At 41.0% G+C, this 24,269-nt stretch overlaps 1 protein-coding gene across 1 annotated transcript in view; it reads left to right on the top strand.

Moving 5' to 3' along the window:
* The window catches only part of LOC133995750 (unconventional myosin-XVIIIb), a 51,699-nt gene that overhangs the window by 10,455 nt on the left and 16,975 nt on the right, over positions 1-24,269 (top strand). The window contains exons 7-23 of the mRNA XM_062435224.1: positions 742-851; positions 1,320-1,385; positions 1,490-1,618; positions 1,857-2,000; positions 3,587-3,676; positions 4,075-4,194; positions 4,407-4,512; positions 6,543-6,667; positions 6,755-6,909; positions 8,864-8,987; positions 12,349-12,549; positions 12,644-12,754; positions 14,312-14,416; positions 20,824-20,985; positions 21,077-21,190; positions 23,941-24,057; positions 24,150-24,233. Coding sequence (XP_062291208.1) covers positions 742-851; positions 1,320-1,385; positions 1,490-1,618; positions 1,857-2,000; positions 3,587-3,676; positions 4,075-4,194; positions 4,407-4,512; positions 6,543-6,667; positions 6,755-6,909; positions 8,864-8,987; positions 12,349-12,549; positions 12,644-12,754; positions 14,312-14,416; positions 20,824-20,985; positions 21,077-21,190; positions 23,941-24,057; positions 24,150-24,233 — 2,063 coding nt within the window. The remainder of the gene's footprint in view (positions 1-741; positions 852-1,319; positions 1,386-1,489; positions 1,619-1,856; positions 2,001-3,586; positions 3,677-4,074; positions 4,195-4,406; positions 4,513-6,542; positions 6,668-6,754; positions 6,910-8,863; positions 8,988-12,348; positions 12,550-12,643; positions 12,755-14,311; positions 14,417-20,823; positions 20,986-21,076; positions 21,191-23,940; positions 24,058-24,149; positions 24,234-24,269) is intronic.

Genomic DNA, 24,269 nt, shown 5'->3' with positions numbered 1-24,269 from the left:
GATGGTTCATAACGTAGCAGCAAAATCAGAGATGTATTAAAGCCCTAAATCATTTAATGCTTTATAAACCAACAGCAGTATTTAAAGTCTGTTCTTTCTTTTAGAGAAAAATACAATATGTATTTCTGAAATGTATAATCAGGGTTGTGAAGGTTACTTTGGAAATGTAATAGGTTACAGATTACTAGTTACTCTATTTAAAATGTAATAAGTAATGTAACTATTTCAATTACTTAATCGAAGTAATGTAACTTATTACTTTTGATGACTTTTCTAGTTTTTTAACCAATGTTTTCAGCTGTTAGGGTAAGTGTTCCCTCCTTCCTTCCTTCCTTCCTTCCTTCCATCTGTCCTTCCTTCCTTTCTTCCTCCCTTCTTTTCCTCCTTCCTTCCTTCCTTCCTTCCTTCCTTCCTTCCTTCCTTCCTTCCTTCCTTGTGTGACTTCAGATGTAATCTCCTTTGTAATCATCAACATTTTTATCAGTAATTGTAATGGATTACAGTTACATTTATATAGAGTATAATATAAAGTAGCATCAAATGGAAATACTCGAGTTAATTACATGTTGACTGTCTTTATGTACAGTATGTTTCATCTTAATCTGACGTTTGTTTAAATGTATAGTCTGCAGGGATCAGTTGAGGTTAATCTCACTAAGAAATAGCTTTTAATCTACAGTTATTTGGATGAATTTTACCTTTAATATCTAATATATCTCTCTCTTTGTGTGTTTCTCTCAGGTTATCCGGAGCACATGACCCTGAGTGACTTCAGGTGTCACTTCCAGGCTTTATCTCCTCCAATCATGAAACGTTACGCCTCCATGTTTGTCAACCACGACGAAAGAAAGGTCAGTGAGATGAAACCGTCTCATACAAACACTGTGTCTCTAATCTGCTGCTCAGAGTACAATATAAAATAAAAAGGTGTTTCCTCTTCCTCACTTCTGCCTCTCCTCTTCCTCTCTTCTTCCTATCTTCTTCCTCTTCCTCTCCTCTTCCTCTCCTCTTCCTCTATTCTTCCTCTCCTCTTCCTCTCTTCTTCCTCTCCTCTTCCTCTCTTCTTCCTCTCTTCTTCTTCTCCTCTTCCTCTCCTCTTCCTCTCTTCTTCCTCACCTCTTCCTCTCTTCTTCCTCTCTTCTTCCTCTCCTCTTCCTCTCTTCTTCCTCTCCTCTTCCTCTCCTCTTCCTCTCTTCCTCCTCTCTTCTTTTTCTCCTCTTCCTCTCTTCTTCCTCTCCTCTTCCTCTCTTCCTCTCTTCTTCCTCTTTTCTTCCTCTCTTCTTCCTCTCCTCTTCCTCTCTTTTTCCTCTGCGTCTCAGGCGGTGGAGGAGCTGCTGGTCGAGTTGGATCTGGAGAAGAAGAGCGTTGTGGTCGGAGACAGCAGGGTGAGAAGACGCTGCTCTTATCAAACAACTAGAGCATTAAAAACCAGCTGATTGTGACTCATGAATCCTCCTCCCCTCTTTGTGTGTGTGTGTGTGTGTCTCAGGTGTTCATGAAGCGAGGTGTGCTGCGTTACCTGGAGCAGCAGAGGGATCAGCAGGTCACCGGCTGGCTCGTTTATCTGCAGGCGTCCTGCATGGGACACCAGGCCCGCCAGAAATACCGAAAACTCAAGGTGTGTGTGTGTGCGCGTTCGTACGCTGCACTTAGAGCTCTAATCTGTACGTTAACTTTACTTAAAGAAGTGAATTTATGGTGCAGCTGCTCAGAAATGCTGCACAGCGAAGAACAGGAAATACAAACTGTCATCACGGCAGAATAAAATGTATTGATGTAATGTTGTGTGTGCGTGCGTGCGTGCGTGCGTGCATGCGTGCGTGCGTGCGTGCGTGCGTGCGTGCGTGTGTCTCCAGGTGCAGCAGATGGCAGTCAGGTGTCTGCAGAGGAACCTGAGGGCTCTGAGGATCGTTGCCAAGTGGAGCTGGTGGAAACTTTTCTGCCGAGTCCGTCCAATGCTGGACGTCAACATGGACAACGAGAGGCTCAGAGCCAAAGAGGTACACACACAAACACACACACACACACACACACACACACACACACACACACACACACACACACAGACACACACACACACACAGTTATTTTCAGCTGTGAATGTAGGTCAGTAGGGCTGTTAAATCGTAAGAGATCAACTTGAAGCATTGCCTCTTATTTCTAATCATCTATTTAGATATCGGGTATTTATATACTTGTGCGAATGTTTCTTTCAGTTGAGTATAAATATATGTGTATAAATATACAGTGTAAATACAGTATATGTACATGTACAGTATGTGTGTCTGAGGGTATTTATTTTTAATGTTCTAATAACTACACAAGACCTGAGCGACCTATCAGTACTGTTATGACCATATAAGGAAGTTTCCTGCTTCCCTGTGTGTGTCTTCTTAATTTAACTTATAAAACGATAATAAGATAAGCTAAGATATTCCTTTATTAGTCCCACAAGGGGGATTTTACAGTGTTACAGCAGCAAAGTGGAAAGTAAAAAATAGAAAGAGCATCAATAGAAAAAATAAAGAACAATGAATAATAAGTTAGTACAACAAGTAATATGAGTGTGATATTAATACTACACTATTATTATTTATTTTAAGCTGAAAAGGTGTATTGCACAGTTGACCTGATATTACACCTGAAATATTGATTTTGCACACTATCTTATGTATGTGTTGTATGCTGAATATATAATAACACTCACTAAATGAGAATAGTAAACAGCTGTGCTAACAGTTCTGTGAGAAAGTGCAATATTTCCCTCTGAAATGTAGTGAAGTGGAATTATAAAGAAGTATCCAGTGTTGGGGAGTAACTAGTTACCTGTAATATAATTATAAAATAAATGTAAGTGTAATCTGTTACAGTTACTGATGAAAATGTTGATGATTACAAAGGAGGTTACATCTGAAGTCAGGAAGGTTTTTTTCTCATTTTTTTTAATATTTAACATGTTACTGAATACATATATTGCTGTTTTTAATTCTTTGAAATCAATATTTTTGATTATATTTAGTAAATAAATCATGACATGGGCTTATTTGGAGCACACATGGGCTTAAATGGAGTCACAGTACCAATTAATGGAGGGAAAGAAGGAAGGAAGGAAATAAGGAAAGACAGGCTAAAGGAAGGCGGAAGGACAGATGGAAGGAAGGAAGGACAGAAAGAAGAAAGGGAGGAAGGACAGATGGAAGGAAGGACAGAAGGAAGGAAGGACAGATGAAAGGAAGGAAGGAACAAAGAAAGGAAAAAAGGTAGGTAGGAAGGACAGATGGAAAGGAAAAGAACACAGGAAGGAAAGTGGGCCGGATTGCACCCCTCTGCATGTTTGACACACCTGCTTTAAGTGAACAAAGTATAAAATAAAAGGAAACAAACAGATTAGTTAATTAGTCAGAATAATAAGATCCAGGACTGATCTCTGCTCAGCAACAGGTGGGATGCACACACACAGAGAGAGAAGACACAAACAAAACAAGTCATTAAAACAAATGTCTTAAAACACTGAGAAGATTTAGAAGATGTTTCCTCCCTTCCTGAGTCTGAGATCTGAGATCTTCCTTCTTCTTCATGTTGTCAGGATGAGATATCAGCTCTGAGACGCCGCCTGGAGAAATCAGAGAAAGAGAGGAATGATCTGAGGCAGGCTGCAGACAGCCTGGAGACCAAGGTGTGTACTGCAGCACACACACACACACACGCACGCACGCACGCACGCACGCACGCACACACACATACAGTACATGCACTTAAACACACACACACACACACACATACAGTACATGCACTTAAACACACACACATACATACAGTACATGCATTTAAACACACACACACACACACACACACACACACACACACACATACAGTACATGCAATTAAACACACACACACACACACACACACACACACACACACACACAGTACATGCACTTAAACACACACGCGCACACACACACACAGTACATGCACTTAAAAAAACACACACACACACATACACACAAACAAACACACACACACAGTACAGGCACTTAAACACACACACTCATATTGTGATCCTGTGTGTAGGTTACGGCCGTGACATCTGAGCTAAGCGATGAGCGTTTCCGTGGCGACGCAGTGGGTCAGGCTCTAGACGTGGAGAGGACAGAGAGGCTTCGGCTCAGCAGGGAGAACAAAGACCTGCAGGTAGACGTAAAGTAATCTATTAACTGCAGTAATAAAGTGGTGATGACACTCCTCTTCCTCCTTCCTCTTCCTCCTCCCTTCTTCTTTTTGTTGTATTGTGTGTTATATTACTTTTCTCTTACAAACACACACACACTTTGAGTTATATTGTGCCTTCTTTATATAAACGTGTCTGTCTTTTTATTTTTTTGTCTCCTATTAAAAAACCTCAGGCTCGTCTAGACCAGTGTAAAGTCGCCATGGAAACGCTGGAGAAGCAGCTGGAGGAGGAGAAACAGAAAGTCCAGATCGCTGAGAGTCAGAGAGGAGCAGCGACAGGTAAAGAAGAAGAAGAAGGAGGAGATGATGCTCGGCTTGTCGTCATTGGGTGGCATTCGTGTGTCTGTTTTTAGGGGACTTTAATCCAGTGGTTCTCATTTTTAAGGGACGTGGAGGGATTGTGGAGTAGTTTGGCTAAATTTAATGGGGCCTATTTCAGCTTTTTTGTGATTTTTTTACATGATTTCAGATGTTAAATATGGTCAAAGCTCCAAAAACGTGATGTAGTAGCTAGAAATGCTGCCTGCAAGTCAAAAATCAGGGCTTCAACTTGCCCTGAAGGCTTCAGTTGCAGCAATTTTTTACTTTCCCAACAAGATACCATCAGCTCATCACGCCTGCTGACGTTTATGTGCACATTCCCGATCTGATTTGGGTTCTTATATATATGGGTCAGTGACAAATAAGGGTTGGCAAGATGAAAAATTCAAAAATATCTTTAAAAATAGTTTTACCAAAAGTAAGACTTAATGCTCCTGAAAATGTCAAATGGTGTAACCACAAAAGAATGATACATATTACATATTTTATCACCTACAGTGTATTTAAGTGGACTTATACTAATAATTACTTCATGTAAAAAATGTAAATGTTTCCTGATCTCCATGATTCCCCAGATGAAATGTAATATTTAGAACAATTGTATTCCATTACCTTTATTTAATATAAAAAGATATAATGTAAGATTATGCCAAACCAGTTGATATGGTGTTTTATTGAGAATTTACTGCTTTTAAGCAAGTTGAATTATTTGGTACAAAGTTTTTATGGTTACACCACTTAGACATTTTTGCCATAATACTCTAATATATTCTCTCAAAATGGATTAAAAGCAGAAATTTGATGCTGGGTCCACAAAAAAGGAATGTGTGCAAGTTATTTACACGTTTATTTTCACATTTTAACCCCTTTAAATTTAAACTAAACCACATAGACACAAAAACACATAACTGACCCAGATACAGATGCTTTTGAGAGGTAGACATTTGCAGTAAGGAACGAGTAAAAAGTGTTAAAATCCTGCTATATCCTACTAAAGTTTGTTTATGTAGCAGACAGAGACAGACACAGACAGCGGCATAAAGGCCCATTATAAGATGAATAAGGAGTTTTTAACTGGAAATCATGTAAAGATTTTCCAATAGAGTTTAAATGCTAACATCAAATTAAACTTAATGAAAAGTCAAGAGATCAAAGTTATAACAATCCTTTTAACGGAAATCGATCTTGTACCCGTTGACATTCAGATGACGTAATGATCTAATGACTTCATCCTCTAGCGCCACCATGAGGTCGACTTTGATTGTTATGTTCCTCTCTGGATAAACTGTAGTAGCTTTAATCTCCTGACTTTTACTCTTGGACAAATATGTGCAAAGCTCATCAGCCTCAGCTCTACCATGCGTTTAGTGTTAATAAGCAAATATCCACTAAAACAAGGAACTAACATCTACATACTAGTGTTTTCATTATGAGCTTATTCTGATGTCAACATTTAGCTCATTTAGTGCAGCTTCACAAGGGCCGGACCATTAAAAAGATGGAAGGAAGGAAGGAAGAAAAGATGGAAGGAAGGAAGGAAGAAAGGAAAGAGGGAAGGAAGGAAGAAAATAAAGAAGTAAGGAAAGACGATAAAAGGGAAAAGAAGATAGGAAGGAAAAATAGAAGGAAGGAAGGAAGGAATGAAGGAAGGAAGGAAGGAAGGAAGAAAGGAAGGAAGGAAAGACATAAGAAAGGAAAATAAGACAGGAAGGAAGGACGGAAGGAACGAAAAAGCGATGGAAGAAAGAAAGAGAGTAAGGAAAGAAGGAAGGGAAAGAAGACAGGAAGGAAAGTGGGCCTGATTAGACCTCTCAGCGGGCCGGTTCTGGCCCACGGGTCTCATGTTTGACGCTGCTGTTCTACAAGTTTAGTTTCAATAACAATGTGTGATCTTTTTGCACATAATTAGATCTTAGGTTTGAGATTTTTTTCCGTGACCCTTCTCATCACCTCTGACAAAGTCTCGTCCTTCCTTCCTCTGCACACAGAGAGCGAGCTGGCCATGCAGCTGGAGTGCTGCCAGACGGAGGTTGAGTTCGTCCGCAGACGGCTGAAGCAGACGGAGGAGAAACTGGAGGCAGAGAGAGAAACACGACAACAGCTCGATACCAAGGTGAGACAGGACGCTCCACCGTGCGCCACAACACTGACGGGAGATTAAATGTCTGAGGATAATAGGACTCTGTGTGTGTGTGTGTAGGTGGCCGCCCTGCAGACCCAGCTGGAGCAGTCCAGGAGGAGTGTGACAGAACTGAAACGACACGGCCGCCGCGTGACCTCTGACCTGCAGGATGCTCGAGTCCTCACCGACAGCCTGCAGAGCCGCATGCACGAACTGGACCGCAAACAGAGGAGGTGTGTGTCCGTATGCTCCTCTCATACTGTATATTTAACCATCCTGTTGTCCTCGAGTCAAGGAAGTAAGGGAGGAAGAAGGAAGGAAGGAAAGGAGGGAGGAAGGAGAGAGGAAGAAGGGAGGAAGGAAGGAAGGAAGGAAGGAAGGAAGGAAGGAAGGAAAGAAGGACAGAGGAAAGAAAGAAGGGAGGAAGGTAGGGGGGAGGAAAGAAAGAGAGAGGGGGGAGGAAGGAAAGGAAAGGAAAGGAAAGGAAGGAAGAAAGGAAGGAAGGAAGGACAGAAGGATGGAAGAAAGGGGGATGGAGGAAAGAAAGGAAGGAGGGAAGGAAAGAAGGAGGGAGGGAGGGAGGAAGGACAGAAGGATGGAAGAAAGGGGGATGGAGGAAGGAAGGGAGGAAAGAGAGAGGAAGGAAAGAAAGAGAGAAGGAGGGAGGGAGCAAAGAAGGAGGGAGGAAGGAAGGAACAGTTAAAACAGACAGGGTCAATTTGATCCAGGAAGACGACACAAAGGTTAAAGTATCTTTATCATATCATCAGGATCTCTGGAGACAATCCTAACAATCGTATTGGAGCCAGTCTGAACATTATTTAATGGTTTGGTATTGACTCAAATAAACCTTAAAAATAAGCCGATCCTTTCTTTACTTTACTGGGTTTTGTCCATTTAAGTCTGCTGCAAAGCCGGCCTCTACAGTACAGCATTTCACTTCATATATGAAGGAAAATTAAAGTGTGCAAATGTGAAAAATGACTTGGGAGCACTGGTGGAAAATACAAAAATTCACTAAACTCTAACATTAACTCCTCTTTCTTATTTCCAACGAGTTGTAGCAAACAAAACATTCACACTCATTATCATGGTTAAACATCACTAGCTGTTGCTTTTAGTGTTTGATTATAATTAACATTCATATCAACTCTGTTAGAAATGTGACAATGAACATTTCACGGTACAATCAGAGAGTTTCTGCAGTTTAAACAACTCCAACAGAGTGAGACTTCTTCTCTCCAGAGGATCTGCATGCGTTAACTTCTCCAAATTAAACTTTAATTAACATCAGATAATTTAATCTGATCAGTTTAATAGTTTTTAACCAGAACCTTCACTATTTTGATGAAGTAGGCTTCTGCTGTATGTATATATTATAGTATATATATGTTATTACTATGATTATTGAGCTTCTTTGGCACCAAAAATAAATAATGAATGCATTTTCCAGTTTGTATATTGTGTGTAAACTAGACAGTTGTGTCTTTATGTGTATAAATAAAAGTATCTTATCAGCAGCTGACCATCATTAAAATACTCGGATAAGGTTGCAATTAACAATCTGTCAACTATTGTCTCCATTAATCGCTTAATTGTTTATGTACATTGGGATCTATTGAATGACTAATGTAAAAAAGGTGGATGTTTCAGTGCTTCAGCCTAACCCTTTTCGGAAAGACACATATTTATTTATTTGCTGTTATTTTTCTTATTTTTCCCTTTTGGTTTGTCACTATTTCTAACAGAGATAAAGAAGACAAGAATGTATGATTATTTACTTTGTTTATACATGTGTATTTCAGTTTAATTATCAAACTAAACTAAACCCAACTAACCAAAAAGTCTACAAAATATCATGAAAACAGTGAAACATTTCCATTATATTTGTCTAGGGTCCAAGATGATGTCTTCAAATCTCTTGTTTTGTCTAACAATCCAGGAGCCAAATATATTCAGTTTACAATGATGCAAAGTAAAGAAAAGCAGCAAATCCTCTCAAAGAAGCTTTAAAAAGTGATGATTATTCAATTATTAAAACACTTTCACATTAGAGTTGTCATATTTTTTTTTACATCAGTTCTTCTACTGTCTATTTGACAGTAAGCATTATGTTGTGTTTACTGTTAAATGTAAATTCTGCAGCATTTCACCCCTAAAGCACTGAAGTGTTTTTGTGCGTTACAGGTTTGACAGCGAGTTGACTCAAGCCCTGGAGGAAGCCGACAATGAGCGAGAGCAAAAGGACAAAGTCTTCCAGGAAAACATCGCTCTGGGAGCTGAAATATACTCGCTGCGCCACAACCTGCAGGTGTGTTTGTGTTTGTGTTAACTCTGTATGTTTAGTGATGTTTACACACACACACACAAAACTTTATTATTATAAGAGCTGGAAGCATCACACAGTGCAGTCCTGTTTGAAAGTGCTGCCTTCATCTGTACAATTAACCTTTGTGTCGTCCTCCCGGGTCAAATTGATCCCAACTGTTTTGACTGTTCCTTCTTTCCTCCCTTCCTTCCTTCCTTCCATCTGTCCTCCCTCCCTCCCTCCTTCTCTCTTTCTTTCCTCCCCCTTACCTTCCTCCCTTCCTTCTTTCCTCTGTCCTTCTTTCCTTCCTTCCTCCTTTCCTCTTTTCCTTTCTCCCTCCCTCCCTCCTTTCTTCTTTCCTCCATCCTTCCTTCCTTTCCTTCCTCCCTTCCTCCATCCTTCCTTCCTTCCTTCTTTCCTTTCCTCCCTCCTTCCTTCCTTCTTTCCTCCTTCCTTCCTTTCCTTCCTTCTTCCCTTCCTTCTTTCCTTTCCTCCCTCCTTTCACTCCTTCCTTCCTTCCTCCCTTCTTTCCTTCCTCCCTCCCTCCCTCCTTTCCTTCCTCCTTTCCTTACTTCTACCTCCCTTCCTTCCTCCCTCCCTCCTTTCCTTCCTTCTTCTTCCCTTCCTTCCTCCTTTGCTTCCTTCTCCTTCCCTTCCATCCTTCCTTCTTCATCCCTTCCTTCCTTGACTCGAGGGCAACAGGAGGGTTAAAATAATGCACTTCAAGGTAAAACTTCAATAGCTATCATTATATCATTCAACACCTGCAAAAAAAAAAAAAGAGCACATAATAATCTGTGGTGGAAATTACATTTTTACACGTATGATTCATGAAATGGTGTCACGCCAGTAAAATGACGCAGATTTCACCGACAGATCGATGAGTCAAAGACAGCCGAGCCATGACAAACAGTGTGAAGTCATTACAATGTTTGACACACGCTCGAAAAAAAAGATGCTTTTGGCAGCTCGTGGCCGAACTGAAAGGTTAACGTCACGCCATGTTTCATGAAGAGCAGAATGAAACAGCGAGAGATCTGATGGCTTCACTGGAGACGGATAAAAGGAATTCAATTATAAGACTAAATGGAAGTGTGAAGGGAGAGGAAGGAAGTGAAGAGGGACTTAAAGAAAATCCTCCTCATACAAAAAAAAGAAAATAATCAAAAACGTCAAGAGGACACATACATGGCTTTATCCCTCCTGTTGTCCTCGAGTCAAGGAAGGAAGGAAAAGAGGGAGAGAGGAAGGGAGGAAGAAGGAAGGAAAGTAGGGAGAGAGGAGGAAGAAAGGAAGGAAAGGAGGAAAGGAAGGACGTAGGAAAGAAGGAAGGAAGGTAGGAGGGAGGGAGGGAGGGAGGAAAGAAGGAGGGAGGGAGGGAGAAAGGAAAAGAGGAAAGGAGAGAGGAAGGAAAGAAAGAGAGAAGGAGGAAAGAAGGAAGGGAGGAAAGGAAAGGAAGGAAGGACAGAAGGAAGGAAGAAAGGGGGAAGGAAGAAGGAAGGGAGAAAAGAGAAAGGAAGGAAAGAAAGAGAGGAGGAGGAAGGGAGGAAGGACAGACTGAAGGAAGGAAGGAAGGGAGGAAAGAAGGAACAATCAAAACAGACGGGGTCAATTTGACCCGGGAGGACGACACAAAGGTTAAGTTTGATTTCAAGCTTTTCCAGATGAATCTATGTGAATATATGAAACTTTAAAGCAGCTATAATCAATATTTTGTATTATCATAAGTGACTCTGCAGCTTCCTCTCAGCTTTACGGAGCTTTATAGTGAGTTTCAGCTCATTGTTGAGCTGTCCGGCTGCAACTTTATTGTTTTAATTAACTCTCAGTGCTCTCATAACGCTGTTTTCAGAGTGAATTTTGGCTTTACATTCAGCAGGTGGACAGAAACACGACTCCAAATTAAAGATAATGTTGCTCCGTAACTGCTGGATGTGGAAATAAGCAACTGTTTCAACTGTAACATGTGTCTCTTGAGAAAAAAGCAGACAAAAATACCCAACATATATTGCAGGTTTAAAGCTGCAGTAATTAATTTCGGCCACTAGGGGGGCAATACGAAAAATATTAGGAAAGTAGGAGAGAACAGCAAAACAGCTACAATCACTGGAAGCTTTAGTACACCAAAATAAGATATTAACACTAAGATAGTTGATTTTGAAGGAGCTATAAATATGAAACACAATAACAAAAGGCTTATTTAGGCTGGTTTGTTTGTGTGACTACATGGATAGCAATAAGGTTAACTTTCTTAGAATAATGTGTGAACCAAGTTAGAAGCTAAACACAGCTTCAAAGCACAAACAAAGCTGAGGAAAGCATTAAGACTTAAAACTGTGAATATAAAGTAAAACCAAAACAAGGAGCTAAAGAAGGCTTAAAGGCTTCGTAGAGCTGGAGAGCTACGCGGGAAACGCCACTGATTTTTCTACATCATTGTGGGTTTCTAGTTGTTCTATGTATATAAAAGTAGTACAAAACCTTTTCAAAATAATAAAAAATGACTCAGGGAGATGTAGAGTTTGAAAAAAGTGAGGTTAGCAGACCTCTGTAGCTGGAGGCTAACAGCTCAAAGCTGCATTAGCGACCACTAGCATCACACGCCCGAGTGACATACACAATATGTTTTTTTCCCAGGATGGCGAAGTCATGGCTCGCTTACTCTACCACTGAATGTCTTATCCTAATACCCTAATATTCTTACCCTAAACCTCACCAATCTCACTTCTCATGCTACAAACCTAACCAATCCAACCAACAAAGGCAACAAGTATTAGCCAATCAGAGGATGAGGATGGTGGATCATGACTTTACCATCCTAGGAAAAGAAATTGGCACGAGTCTCTGACCAAACTGTTGGAGGTGGAGTTATATCTGGTTGTGCTGCATCGATTTTGATCCCCTTTTTTCAAAAAGTGTCCTTTGTGAGTCACATTGTAATTATTGTTTAATTTATAGTTAATATAAAATGATTGATTCATGTTGTGGAGCTGTAAGACTTTTCTATTAATTAAAACAAATGACTGTTCATTAAATCATTCAATGTCACAACTTTTATAAGATTGTATTTGTGTTTAAGAACAACACAGATTTTCCATCCCTCCTCTCTTTCGTTTACATAACTTTGTGTGGACTGCTGTTTATTTTTTTTGTTTTGTGTCTGTGCTCCTACGTGTTGGCGTGCTTTAGTTTCACTTCCCATGTGGCGAAACCTGCCAAAATATCCCTGAGCGAGATTAAGCTATTTAACCTGTGCTGGCTCTGAAAACGCTGCAGTAACCAGAGGACCAGAAAAAGCAAATATTTCTAAGTTGAAGATTGAACACATTATTCTTGTATTACTATCTTTGTGGATGTTTTGCAGGAGAGCCAGTCAGAGGTGGGCCGTCTGCAGAAACAGAAGGAGGAGTTGTGCGCTCAGATCCGTGACCTCAGCCTGCCGGTTGATCTTGCCACGGATTCGTTACCTGACCTCAAGAAACAGCTTCGCCTCCTGGAGGGCCAAGCTAGCGAGAGAGCGGAGGAAGTCATCAAGCTCACTGCCAACATACAACAGCAGCAACAGGTGCTTACAAATGCACACAGACACATTCAATATATATCTACTTGCTGCTTTTTTTCCACCTCATTTCTTACTTCTTTTCTCTTTTCTCTATTAGATCCACATGCGTTTTGAGATGGAAATGGAGAGGATGAAGCAGATCCATCAGAAAGAGTTGGAGGATAAAGAAGAGGAGTTAGAGGATGTACACAAGTCTTCTCAGAGAAGGGTAGGGCGACACAATGCAATCATGGTACCATTCATAACTGGAGTCAGTCAGAGGTTATTGGTGGAGTACCAATTAAAAGTCTGGATTTAGCCAAGTACAATGGTGGTGGAAATTTTGAGCCAGACTTACAATTATTATACTTTTTTGTTATAAAACTGTTACTGTGTTATTATTTCAGGCCAGAAAAATACCTATTCAATTTTAATACATGTGGGCGATGTGTTAGAATAATTAAAATTGGCAAATGTTTTCAGAGATGTGGGCACCGACTAGACGTTCATGGTCATCCCCAAGAGAACAGTCTGATCACAGAAAGCCAAAACAGGGCAATACTGAAAATAATTTGTAAATTTTAACTAGATATAATATGTTTGGGAAGGAAAAATGAATGAAATATAATATTTATTGGCTGCCAAATTGGTGTGACTTAGTTAAAATGAGATAAAACGTATATGACATTTTTGATCTTGTCAATCAAACACCGACACCAACACGCCCTCCAGCTACTGTCAATCAAACACAGGCACCGACACGCACTCCATCTACTGTCAATCAAACACACAACGAGACACGCCACTCCAGCTTCTGTCAATCAAACACGGACACCAACACATCCCTCCAACTACTGTCAATCAAACACAGACACCGACAAGCCCCCCCCCCACCTACTCTCAATCAAACACAGACCACAACACGCCCCTCCAGCTACTGTCAATCAAACACAGGCACTGACACGCCATCCAGCTACTGTCAATTAAACACACACACCGACATGCCACTCCAGCTTCTGTCAATCAAACATTGACACCAACACGCCCCTCCAGCTACTGTCAATCAAACACAGGCACCAACATGCCCCTCCAGCTACTGTCAATCAAGCACAGACACGCCCTCCAGCTACTATCAATCAAACACAGACACCAACATGCCCCTCCAGCTACTGTCAATCAAACACAGACACCGACATGCCTTCCAACTACTGTCAATCAAACACAGACACCAACACGCCTCCTCCAGCTGCTGTCAATCAAACACAGGCACCAACACGCCCCTCCAGCTGCTGTCAATCAAACACAGACATCGACACGCCCCTTCAGCTACTGTCAATCAAACACCAACCCCCCCTTCTCTCTGGCTGAGACAAAAGAGCATTTCTGATATTTCCCCAAAGACCTTTATTCATCATTTTAATTATGTAAATTTATTAACGATACACTACGAGCTGACTTAATATGCGACCTGCAGGTTGTCTCCTCTATAAGGGATATAAGTTTCTTCCCTCTGGCAGAAAGTTTAAACCATCAAACTCTGCTTGATTTATTCACCAGATGACACTTGTGAGGCCTTTGTTAGTTTGTGCTAATGTTTTTTTTCTTCTCCTCTACAGATGATGATGTTTTCATTCTTATGTTTATGCATCCTGCTGCAGGGGAAAACTTCCTGTCAGGGACAATAAAAGCACCTTAAAGACTGATCATTTATCTTTATTGTGTGTGTGTGTGTGTGTGTGTGTGTGTGTGTGTGTGTGTGTGTGTGTGTGTGTGTGTGTGCGTGCAGCTGAGGCAGTTGGAGATGCAGTTGGAGCAAGAGTACGAGGAGAAACAGATGGTAATTCATGAAAAGCACGACCTGGAAGGACTCATCGCAACTCTGTGTGACCAGGTACACGACATTAAACTGCTCAATTAAAGTCTTATTATATAAACATAGATAGATAGATAGATCGTTATTCATTATTAATTGATTTAGTTACTGCTTTATTGCTGCTATTTATTGCTGCTACTGCTATTTTTCAATTACATCCAACATTCGGGGAAAAAACAGTAAATTAGCTTTAGTTATGGCTAGCTGTCACAGCTTCAGCTTTCCTGCTAGTCTTAACTAACAAATCAATGTGGTTTTGTTTATTTTTTAAAAATAACTTTTTTTTTTTTAAGCCTCTTTTTATTAACCAAGAACAACAAGGTTACATTGTGAAAGGAAAAGCAATTTGTTTTCTTTCTTTTACAAAATATAACCCCCCTTCCCACCCTCCCTCCCCAACAGAACCCCTATGCGTCTTCAAATGTCACCAAACAGAATACATTAGTGAGTCATTAGTACACCTATAACCATCAAATACCATAATAGAAGAAAAATAAATTTAAAAATACACATGCGATCACACACCTACAGACATAGTAGAAATACAAAAAAATAAATAAATAAAAATAAAGTATTTGCAGAACTCTTCAGGCCCATAACATCAGTGTCCTAGTGCATTGCATGTCATTAGGAAATGTCAGGAAGGGTCTTAAGTTTTTCAAAATATGTAATTACTGCGTTCCAGATACCATAGAAACGTTCATTGGACCCTGGAAGTGCATACTTTATCTTTTCTAATTTAAGATACATCATAAGATCAGTCAACCATACAGCCACTTTTGGTGGTTTTGGGGATTTCCAAAGTAAAAGAATTTGCCGCCTAGCAATCAAAGTGGAAAAAGCTAATATATCTTTGTACCTCGAACGACCTATCTGGTCATCCAGTACTGTTCCAAAAATTGAGGTATACACATTGGGCTCACATTCTATTTCTATCATTTCTGATAATGTTTTGTATACGCCTGACCAAAAGTCATCCAAGCATGGGCATGACCAGAACATATGGGTCAAAGTTGCTGGAGCGCTATGACACCTGCTACAAGTTTCATCCATGCCTATGTATATTTTTGCTAATTTAGCTTTAGAAAAGTACATCCTATGTAAAACTTTAAACTGGATTAGGCTTAACCGAGCACAGGACGTAGTCCCATTGACCCTACACACAGCCTCCTCCCATATACCATCTGGTATTGCCTCTCCCAGTTCATCATCCCACTTTGCTCTAATTTTATCCAAAATATTATCACCATGGCAAGTAATAATGTTATAAATTCTGGAGATGAGTCCCTTTAAATTAGAAGACAAATCCAAGATATCCTCCAAGGCAGATGGATCTGGTTCATTTGGAAAATCAGTCGTGTTACTACGAATAAATTGGCGAATTTGAAAATATCTAAAATCTGGTAAGCAAAATGTGGTAAGCAAATCTGACTTGAGCGGGAGAGATTACATTTTTCACATATATCACTGAAACTTGCAAATATACCTTCCTTATAAAGATCTTTAAATCTGACAAGACCTTGCCTGTTCCATACTAAGAAAGTAGCATCTAGTCTAGCTGGAATAAATGAATGATTATTGCATATTGGGGCTTGAATGGAGAAATTAGGTAAACCCATATGTTTTCTAAATTGTTGCCAAATCCGCAAAGTGTTAATGACCGTTGGATTTGAAGTATGTGTTGAAATAGTTAGAGGGATTTTAGAAGTTACTAAAGCTGGGAGTGATGTCGAAAGACAAGAGTTATTTTCAGATTCACACCAATCCATATCAGATGACTGACACCAATAAAGTATCTTCTGGCAGTTTGCCGCACAATAGTAAAATTGTAAATTTGGTAACCCCAGGCCTCCAGTGGCACGATGCCTTTGCATGAATCTCTTTTGAATTCTAGGAGCTTTGCTTGCCCAAATAAATTATGTGATATACCCATCCAAAGTCTGAAAAAATGTTTTGGCCAAAAAAATGGGAAGACATTGAAAAAGATAAAGAAATCTAGGGAGGACATTCATTTTAATACAGTTAACCCTACCAACCAAAGACAAATTAAGGGCATTCCATCTCTGGAAGTCAGCCTTTACTTTACTTACTAGTGGAGTGAAGTTTTTATGGTATAATTCAGGGAAGGTTTGAGTCAAATTAATACCTAAGTATTTAAACCCATCTCTGGACATACAAAATGGTAACTCTGAGTCCTGAAGAGATCGGGCCAAGGCATTTATAGGAAAACACTCACTTTTAGTTAAATTCAATTTATACCCAGAAAATACACTAAATGTTTGCAATATGTTCAGCACATGGGGAATACAATTTATAGGATCTGACACATACAATAATAAATCATCCGCATATAACGATACCTTATGTGTCAGTCCCCATCTCCGAACTCCACATATTTCCTGCTTTAACTTAAGCATAATAGAAAGAGGTTCAATAACCAAAGCAAACAACAGTGGACTTATTGGCGATCCCTGACGTGTCCCCCTTGTTAAGGAGAAGAATTCTGAACAATTCCTATTGGTGACTACTGAAGCCTTTGGGCTAAAATACAAAAGCTCAATCCATGACCTAAAACTAGGGCCAAAACCAAACCTGCTCAAGCACTCAAACAAAAAACTCCACTCCACCCTGTCAAATGCTTTTTCAGCATCTAAAGAAATGACAACTTCAGCCTCCCTACTGGATGCAGGAGAGTATAGCACATTTAAAAGGCGACGCACATTAGAAAAAGAGTGACGCCCAGTCATAAAACCTGTTTGATCTGGGGAAATCACCTCTGGCATAACTCTTTCCAAACGGCGTGCAAGAACTTTTACCAATATCTTAATATCGCAATTGAGGAGAGAGATAGGGCGATAAGACCCACATTCCTTTCCATCCTTGCCTGGTTTTAATAGTAAAGTTATGGAGGCTTCTGTTAAAGTCCTAGGTAAAGTACCATTATCTTTTGAGAAGTCAAACATCCTTAGTAAAAGTGGAATTAGTTGCTCAGAAAATGTCTTGAAAAATTCAATTGGGTATCCATCAGGACCCGGTGCCTTTCCATTTTGCATGGACCTAATTGAGTCCGCAATTTCAGTGTGCCTTATATCCAATTCTAATTCTGCTCTACTGACTGCATTAATTCTGGGCACCTTTTAAATTGTTGAAAAATGTTTCCATAACTGTATTGTCTTTAGGAGCCTCAGATGAATATAGCTTTGCATAAAATGCTTGAAATGCGTCATTAATTTCTCCAGGATCAACTGTAACTTCCCCATTATCTTTAATAATACATGAGATATGTTGCTGAGATGATCTGCTTTTTAACTGGTGGGCTAAAAGCCGACCCGCTTTTCCCCCATGTTCATACATGATACCTCGTGATTTTAACAACATCCTTTCAGTTTTTTCCGATGCCAATAACTCATATTTAGCCTTAAGTTCCACTCTTTCCTTGTACAGTTCTGGGCATGGAGAGGCTGAATATTGCCTATCTATCAGCTGTATAGCTTTGATCAATCTTTCTTGCTCCCAACATCTGCTTTTATTTAGCATGGATTTATATGAGATAATATTTCCCCTAATGACCACTTTAAGTGTCTCCCACAAAACAGAAGGAGACACTTCATCACCATCATTAAATGTAAGAAAATCATCAATGGCTGATGAGATCCTTTGGATAAATCCCTTATCTTTCAATAAAGAAGTGTCCAATCTCCAAGGAGTGTATTCAGTGCTTTTGTGTGTGAAAGAGAGATCTAAAAGTACCGGGGCATGGTCAGATTCAATTATAGATGAATATTCAGTATTTTTAACAAAACATAACATTGCACTATCAATAAAGAAGTAATCAATTCTACTATAGGTATGGTGTACATGGGAAAAATAAGAATAAGTATTGCTTGTGGGGAAATAAAAACGCCATGGGTCGATACATCCCACCTGATCCATAAACATTGACAATCTCCTTGCCATTTTGGAGGGAGAGTTAGATTTCGGATTCGAACGATCTATAGATGGATTAATTGTACAATTTAAATCACCTCCAAATATGAGAGAATGGGAATTGAGACTTGGCATGGCTGCTATCAGTCTTTCTATGAAACCTTCATCGTCCCAATTGGGAGCATAAACATTCACCAGTATGACAGGCTTAAAATATAAAGATCTTACTACAATAACATATCGCCCTGTACATCCTCTATTACCTTTGTTGGGCTAAAAGGGATTTTTTTATGTATCAGAATAGCCACCCCCCTAGACTTATGGTCAAATCTTGAATGAAATATTTGCCCCACCCATGTTTTCTTTAATCTGAGCTGATCTTTCACTAACAAATGAGTTTCTTGCAAAAAAGCAATTTCACATTTCAAACATTTTAAATGTGCTCGTTTCACAGGCCCATTCAATCCCCTGACATTCCAATTTATCAATCTGACTGCTTCACCTGATACTTGATTAAGCCTATCATTCATAAAAAGTATACAACTGGTAGGCTAGGTGTGTTTAACATAACTGACTCACCATAAAAACCAAAGACGCAACTTCCCATACCCCTAAACCCCCCTCCCCCCACACAACACAAACTGAAACCCATAGCGCGTGAACTGCCTATGTCTAGATCCCAGGATGGGATAAACTGCAGGCTCGCTAAAGATGCCTTACCGGTGAACATCACCTTAGAACCGCATCATCTACAAAGGTCCCAAATTATAAATTTACATCATTATAAAAGTGCCATACATTTTGCTTACCAAAAGAAGCGACTCTGCTTATCAGTAGCAGAGTACCTCGCTTTCGTGTAACTTTGGTCAGTTCCTCAGAGTTCGTATTAGTCCAACACTTCCTCTCCCTCGTTGGACCCAAGAATGCGCTTCTTGTAGAATTCCCTTGCGTCGTCCGGTGAATCAAACGTAAGCGTCTCCTTCCCCAAAGTCACTCTCAGACGAGCGGGATACATCAGGCTGAACTTCACTCCCTTCTCATACAATGCTCGCTTAACTCCATTGAACGCCTTGCGTTTTTTCGCCAGGATAGCACTCAGGTCGGGATAGAATCGAAGGGTAGCATTGTTGAACTTAACCTCATTATTCCTCGCCCAATATAACACTGCTTCTTTCTGTTGAAATCTTCGAAAGCACACCACAAATGCTCTAGCAGGCTTATCTTTCGCCGGCTTAGTAGCTAAGGCACGATGAGCCCTCTCCAGTTCAGGGCGCTCAGTGAAAACACTCGACCCCACACAGTCCATGAGTAACTCTTCCATGAATTTAACGGGATCTTTGCCATTCTCACTGCCCTCCGGAACGTTCACGATTCGCAAGTTTGTCCTGCGCGATCTGTTTTCGAGATCATCCACCCGATCTATCAGCTCTTGATTAGCCACTTGCAGAAACTTTATGGTTGCCTCAGCCGAAGTCAGGCGCTCAAAATTCTCACCCGCTATAGCCTCCGTTGATGCTAGTCTGGCTTGGAACGAGTTGACTGTATCCCTTACAGCATCCACCGAAGTCTGGATAGGTTTTAGTGACTCTTGAATTAACATGGAGATGTCCTCCTTTAGAACCGACCTCTGCTTATCAAGTTCAGTCACGAGTTGAGGCATGGATACAATATTTTCCTCATGAGCCTTGTCCTCCGCTGCCATTGCTGAAAGCTTGTTAGCAAGAGTAGCTTTCCGTGCCGAAGTTTGCTGCGAAGATTTATGCTTGACACTCGTCATATCAGCAGTAACATACAGCTCAGTTAAAGTTATTTCTTAAACATATGGTTCCACAAACGCAAATTTAACACCAGGTTGATGTTACAACAATGTTATTTCACAAGTCCGTTGGGAGCTCTGTAGTGCGTGTCTCACCCCCTCAACGCCATACCGGAAGTCCTAAAAATAACTTTTTATGGACTTATTTTTAGTGCATAAAACAAGTGTTAAAAAGTCAGATTCTGGTCTGAAGACAAAGCCAGAGTTAGAAGCTGCTTCACAAGTGCAAAGAAAATATAAATATAAGCCTGACAGTTTTGGGTGTGTCATGTTTTTTTGTTTTTCTGTGTTTATGTGTTTATGTGAAGTTTATTCCTGCAGAGACTGACTGAATGAGCGTCTGGCCAACTTTGACATGTCGTATATTTTCATTATTATTGGTTAATGTCTCGAGGTGATGAATATGTCATTCTTACATTACAGGCCCCACAAAACAAGCATATGCAGCAAAGAGGCAGCGGCTAATTAAGTGCTCTGTCAATGACACTGCATAGTTGTAAATAGACTAGCAACAAGTGGTCAGGACCTGGTCTGTGGCCAAGCTGGCAAACAACTCAAGTCTTTTAAAAGGATTTAGAGTGAAGAATGTGATTTTTCTTCCTTCCAAATAACACTTTCCTGCATTTATTTTGTTGTTGTGATCACTTTTTAAATGGTTAACGTTACCTTTCTCATTTTTCAGGTAGGGCACAGAGACTTTGATGTGGAGAAGAAGCTGAGGAGAGATCTGAAGAGGACTCATGCTCTGCTGGCTGACGCCCAGCTGCTGCTCACCACCGTCGACAGTCCGGGACAGAATCTCCCCAACGGTAGCAAGGAGCAGATCGAACGCCTGCACTGCCAGGTACGCCCACCTGCACGCTCACCTGGCTGCCACAAACAATCTGCACTGTCCCCTTCTGTTAATTTTGTGGAACATTCATGTCTTTAATTAGCTTGAGGAGTGCGAAGCGAGGCGGCTCGAGGCTGAGAACATCCAGACGACACTCTCCCAGGAGCTGGACAACACTCAGAATGAACTGGAGAATATCTGCAAACAGAAGAGTATGGTGAGTGTATACAGACAGGTGATGATTAACATTCCTGTTGTCCTCGAATCAAGGAAGGAAGGGAGGAAGAAGGAAGGAAGGGAGGGAGGAAGGAAGGATGGAAGGGAGAAAGAAGGAAGGATAGGAGGAAGGAAGGAAGGGAGGAAGAAGGAAGGAAAGGAGGGAGGGAGGAAGGAGGAAGGGAGGAAGAAGGAAGGAAAGGAGGGAGCCAGGAAGGAGGTAAGGAAGGAAGGAAGGAAAGGAGGGAGGAAGGAAGGGAGGAAAGGAAAGGAAAGAAGGAAGGTAAGGAAGGACGGAGGAAAGAAGGAAGGGAGGAAGGTAGGGGGGAGGGAGGAAAGAGAGAAGGACGGGAGAAAGGAAGGAAGGAGGGAAGGAAAGAAGGAGAGAAGGAGGAAGGGAGGAAGGAAAGGAAGGAAGGGAGGAAAGAGAGAGGAAGGAAAGAAAGAGAGAAGGAGGGAGGGAGGAAGGACAGACGGAAGGAAGGAACCTTATTATGGTAGTTTTCTTTCACTTGTCACTCATATGTCAGATATTACAGAATGTCTAGCTTCAGTCTGTGTTTATAGAGGATGTGTCAGGCACAGGATTGAGTCTATGTCACCCACGCTCAGAGATCAACACCCGATCTCTATTTAGAGGAAATACTTCCGACTGCAATTGTAAAAATGAGCTTTGGGTCACAGTTATACATGTACAGCGAAGGTGAAATGTGGCCTGTGTGGACAGCGGAGTTGAACACAGAGAAGTATCGACTCTGTTAGACACATGAGGCGGCTGTGACTCAGGAGGTAACACAGGTCGTCCACTAATTAGACAATTGACAGTTCGATTCCCGCTTCCTCCAGTCCACATGTCTTGTAGTGTAAAACTGCTTTGAGTGGTCTGAAGACTAGAAAAGTGCTATACAAGTACAGTTAATTTGCTGTTTACCACGAGATGGACGACTGTCGACTTGAAGTGTAAAAACTAGCTTTGGGTCACAGTTACACATGTACACTACAAGTAAAATGCAAGTTGATATGTTTCTGACCCCTAGTAGCACCATGGAGCGCCACTTTCATGAGGACGAACATTCACATGTAGCGTGAGACACACTCCTGAAAAATGGCTGTATTGTGCTGAGAAAGACATAAAAGAACAGAGAAAGAAGACTGCAGGCTGGTAAACACAGATGTAAACAATGCAGGGTTTAAAATATGAAGAGAATTTGCTCTGCGATGAGGAAGGAAATGCATTAAAGATTTTTTTAGACCTTAAGGTTGCATTTTAGGGAAAAACACAATGTCAGCACTACTTTTGTTTGTTTACAAGGAAACTGCAAAGGTCAGATTTAATTTGGTGAATAACCTAATATGATGTTACTAGAGTTTCCACCTCCTAAAATGTAACAGGAGAATTAGAAATATTGCAAAAATGTCTGTATTATTGACACAGTGACTCTCTTAATTGAATACTCAGCCTGAGGTAACACTGTATTTACATCGCCAAACACAAACAATTAAAGTGGAATAAATAATACACGCAACAGTTTAAGACTTAAATACAGTTGTAGTCATTTAAACTGTCCTTCGTTGCCTTAGCTTTGATTGACACTCAGTTATGACATGTTTTTATATGAGAGTAATAAACATTGTCCAATGTAAAGCAAAATATAGAGTTTAAATAGTTTAACCCTCCTGTTGTCCTTGAGTCAAGAAAGTAATGAAGGGAGGAAGAAGGAAGGAAAGGAGGGATGAAGGAAGGATGGAAGGGAGGAAGGAGGAAGGAAGGATGTAAAGGAGGAGGAAAGGAGGAAGGGAGGGAGGGGGGGAGGAAGGAAGGATGGAAGGGAGGAAGAAGATAGGAAAGGAGGAAGGAAGGGAGGAAGAAGGAAGGGAGGGAGGAAGGAAGGAATGATGGAAGGGAGGAGGGAGGAAGGATGGGAGGGAGGAAGAAGGAAGGAAGGGAGGAAGAAGGAAGGAAGGGAGGAAGAAGGAAGGAAGGGAGGGAGGGAGGAAAGAAGGAAGGAGAGGGAGGGAGAAACGAAAAGAGGAAGGGAGGAAGGAAGAAAAGAAGGAAGGGAGGAAGGTAGGGGGAGGAAAGAAAGAGAGAAGGAGGGAGGGAGGAAGGGAGGAAGGAAAGGAAGGAAGGAGGGAAGGAAAGAAGGCGGGAGGGAGGAAGGAAGGACAGAAGGAAGGAAGGAAGAAAGGGAGGAAAGAGAGAGGAAGGAAAGAAAGAGAGAAGGAAGGGAGGAAAGAAGGAACAGTCAAAACAGACGGGGTCAATTTGACCTGGGAGGACGAAAGGAAGGTTAATGCAGATGAGGTTGAATAGTTCTTTGAGTCATGGGTTGTTTCTGCAGATCTTTCTATTCCACAAATCAGAGGGTTAGGACATACTATCTACACACTACTGCTCACAAAATTACAGTTTTGCACATTAAAAAAAAGGTTTGCTGAATATTATTATCACCATTCTTTTTCTCTTGTCTGGATTTTGGCAGCAAGTCAGTCAGAGGCCTCCATTTAGAGAGATTTTATTGAGTGAATCAGACTGAAACTGTAACAGCGAGTGAGGGCAAACACAGGATTTTATCAGAGGAAATTACACACTCGATCGGACGCTTTGTGCATAAAAGTTGAGTCTCTCTCCTCTGTCCGTGTGTGTGTGTGTGTGTGTGTGTGTGTGTGTGTGTGTGTGTGTGTGTGTGTGTGTGTGTGTGTGTGTGTGTGTGTGTGTGTGTGTGTGTGTGTGTGTGTGTGTGTGTGCAGGTGGATGAGCAGTTGGCCCTGCTGCAGCATGAGAAGGTGGACCTGCTGAAGAGGCTCGAGGAGGACCAGGAAGACCTCAATGAGCTCATGAAGAAGCACAAAGCGCTCATAGCACAGGTCTGACACTGTGGATCTCTGTTAAACGCTGCACATTAATCACACAAAGCAAATAAAATCCTTCTCACTTTCTCCCCTCTCTTCTTCTCCAGTCCTCCAACGATATCTCTCAGATCAGAGAGCTACAAGCTGAACTAGAGGAGGTGAAGAAACAGAGACACTCTCTTCAGGAGGAGGTAACACCAAACACACGCAGGCTGCACTAAATGGTT

This window comes from Scomber scombrus, chromosome 15 (assembly GCF_963691925.1).
Source record: "Scomber scombrus chromosome 15, fScoSco1.1, whole genome shotgun sequence".
In the NCBI taxonomy this organism is placed as follows: Eukaryota; Metazoa; Chordata; class Actinopteri; order Scombriformes; family Scombridae; genus Scomber; species Scomber scombrus.
The sequence above is the reverse complement of the archived record's forward strand: the minus strand, read 5'-3'. Positions and strand labels throughout refer to the sequence as shown.